This window comes from Notothenia coriiceps, unplaced genomic scaffold (assembly GCF_000735185.1).
Source record: "Notothenia coriiceps isolate Sejong01 unplaced genomic scaffold, NC01 NC01_scaffold00037917, whole genome shotgun sequence".
Classification (NCBI taxonomy): Eukaryota; Metazoa; Chordata; class Actinopteri; order Perciformes; family Nototheniidae; genus Notothenia; species Notothenia coriiceps.
In genome coordinates this window covers 1-3,069 of record NW_011370618.1, presented here as the reverse complement: position 1 = coordinate 3,069, position 3,069 = coordinate 1, and the positions used below count along the sequence as shown (strand labels likewise).

Genomic DNA, 3,069 nt, shown 5'->3' with positions numbered 1-3,069 from the left:
GTCCAGTACAGTGTTGAAATATAAAATATCTTAACAACTATTAGCGGTCAGTCATGTTATAAAATGTCACTCATGTAACTTGTACTGAAATGTGGGTTGAGGAATAGTTGGATATTTTTAATCTACCTATTTATTAAGTAATAAGAGGCCACTTGGTACTGCAACTTCTGCACACATTTTTTTCTTACTTCTTCTTCTTATATCTGGGGTACATTTCTCCCAATGGAGGGCAACACCATCCGACTGACTTCAATGAAAAGCAATCTTTAAACCATTAGTATCTCCTGCACTACCAACAGAGTAAACCGACCCCTCCTGACTACCTGCAGCCACACTCTGCCACCTTCATCTCTTCGTACAGATATCTTATAGTGAGGCGTCCGTTCTCTTGATACATGACCGTGATGGGGTCCAGTTTGATGGGGACGCAGCACGCCATGTTGACTTTCTTCGGGTTCCTTATGTTCATCAGCGCCTGGATGAGGGCGTGTTTCGATGGCTTCATTTCACCCGTCAGCGGTTGGTAACACAGGCCCCGACATTCGAAGGCGTCGTATTCTGGAGGTGCCACGATCCAACTGTCCCATCCGATGTCTCTAAAGTTGACCTTGAGAGAGGTCCGCTGGCAGTGTTCCCTCTCTGCCTTTCTTTTCCTTCTCCGTGGGTGCTGAGCCTCCGGGATTTCGTTGGGAAGCTCATCTCCATTGTACCAATCGGCGCCCGAGTGCAAGATGGATTCTTCTTCGTGGAGAATCATCTCTTTTAATTCCTTCTTTGTTTCCCTTCTCCTGCTACCAAGATCATCTGAGAAGACGATCAAAGCTGCTGAAGTGTTATCTCCAACAGACAAGCTCATATTCAGACATCCTGCTCCTTCTTCTCCATCGTTAGAGGCCCCACAGTCCTTCCTATCCACCACTACATCAAAAACAATTGCATGGTGGCCAAATTTGATCCATCTCTGAATAGCTGTGGTCACATCAAACGTCTCCCACGTGCTCTCCGAACCCGTCACCTCTTTGCCCGCCAGCAGTTGGGTGGTGGAGGTGAAATCGTTGTAATCCACTTCATAGACTTTGACGGTGGCTTTGGAATTTGGGGAGTTGACCTTTGACCTGGAGTCCGGGTAGAAGAACAGCTGCAGTTCAGCAGAAGTGATATTTTCATGGTTGGGGATGCTGACGTTAAAGTGCAAGCTGTGCTTTGACATTGTGCTGTTCGTCACAGAGAAAGGGATATCTGTTTGAGAAAAAACAAAGAAGTCAGAATGGTTTGTTAATTTTCCATTACACAACTTTTGTATACACGTGTACATAATAGACAACTTCAATTTGTTGAGTAATATTAGAATTCAGTCACAAACTAAATCCGGCAATATCTTCTAACAAAAAAGTTGAAAGAATTCAAATGTCAGTACATCTGTAATAAAGTGAATTACTATTTAAAATATTTTCATTTGGTAATTTTTAAGAAACATACGAACAGTTCAGTCTTTGGCAGCAGCACATGGGTTATCATGGGACTATAAATAACTGTGTTGCAACTAAATAATGGGAATTGCCTGGGTAACTTAACCTAGGGCAATGGTTCCATATTTAGCAATTGGGGCCCAAACAAGGGATAACCTAAAGAGGCAAAATTCTGCAAATCAAAAATGTTTTGAACACAGAGATTACACCTTCACTTTTAAAGGGGTCACAGGCCCAAAGGTTGAGCACCATTGGATTAAAGCTTTTTATTTAAAGGTAATCCCCCCCAAAACCAACTGAACTAATTTAACTTGCCAAGAAAATGCTTATACAGATTTCCAGCCTGTTTCTCTGTAGCTGTAATGAGAGAAAGAAACCTTTAGAATGTCAAATATGGATAACAACCAAAATTAAACGTTTGGCAAGTAGGACATTTAAAAATATTCCATCAACTCTGGCACTATGGATTAAATGGGTAGAAAACCACAATGAGAGTTATTTATTTTGAAGGTAGCGTCTCCCTCCTAAAATGTAAGGATTATTGCACATCATACTTCTTTCATGTCCAGATGTATTGGCATACCTTGCACAGTGAAGCTTCGTATGACATCAGACTGAGGGTTTGCCGAGCTGTCCGAGGCGTACTTGTTGTAGAGCTCCATCATGAACTGAGGAGGGTAGATCTTGCTGTTCTCCTGAGGAACGTCCGACAGGTTGAGTTTCCTCAGAAATCCCTCCTTCATGGTTCCCAGGAGCTTCTCCATCCTGGACTCTTCCTCCTCCAGAAGGTCCTCCTCTGACATCTGAGCGTAGAGTCCCTCAGCTTCCTCACTCTGGATGTCGTTATTGAGAGGTTTACAGATGCAAGAGCTGATATAAACCACCACACACACCTGGAACAGGAATGATCTGGACCTCTGCATTTTGAAATGAGATCCTCTGTAAGACACTCCACTGGCAGAAACTTTACCTTCTTCCCAGCCTGAAAAGAGACTTCGCGACGGCAAGGTTTGAAAATGGAGATCCCCAATGCAAGGACCACAGTCCTGACGTCGGCTCCCATGCTCCCAGAGTAAACACGGGGACTCGTGTCAACCAAAATAGTAGCTTAGCCAGGCTTATCACCACCAGCGATGCCTTCTTTAAAGCATTGTTATCATTAGAGGGCCGGCTGCTAATGAAGACACTGTAAACACTCAACAGCGATAATGAGGGAGGCACTGGAAACTGTGAGGTTACTGAAAAGCAGACGCTTCCACCAAATGCCTTTTCCCAGCTTGAGGGTGAAAGTGTTGAGGCCAACAGAAACAAAACATTCTTTACAGCCATCATTGTAAAATATGTCTTAAGAGTTCGTGTTGTATCATACTCCTGTACATAAGAGGTGATGATACCATAATGAGATCAGAAGTGACGATCACAGAAAAATAGTAACTGAATTATCATACAAATATTAAAGGGCCCATGTCATGCTTCTCTGGTTATCACCCGTCCCCTTGTGTGTTATGAAGGTTTTTCTGCATGTAAACGGTCTGCAGAGTCACAAACCCTCAAAGTACACCCTGTAGCGAGTAAAACTCTTAACACAGAGAATACCTGT

The 3,069-nt window shown here is 43.2% G+C and overlaps 1 protein-coding gene across 1 annotated transcript; it reads right to left on the bottom strand.

The window, feature by feature from the left end:
- Positions 1-319: 319 nt before the first annotated feature.
- On the bottom strand, positions 320-2,392 carry gdf2 (growth differentiation factor 2). Its single transcript, XM_010797405.1, has 2 exons — positions 2,053-2,392; positions 320-1,239 (listed from the first exon to the last, which is right to left on the bottom strand). Exons 1-2 carry the CDS (start codon positions 2,390-2,392, stop codon positions 320-322), a joined length of 1,260 nt encoding a protein of 419 aa, XP_010795707.1.
- Positions 2,393-3,069: the final 677 nt, after the last annotated feature.

Coding starts and splice junctions, on each gene's coding strand:
- gdf2 (XM_010797405.1), bottom strand. CDS start 2,392: ATGCAGAGGTCCAGATCATTCCTGTTCCAGGTGTGTGTGGTGGTTTAT. Junction 1,240..2,052: donor ACGAAGCTTCACTGTGCAAG/GTATGCCAATAC, acceptor TTTCTCAAACAG/ATATCCCTTTCTCTGTGACG.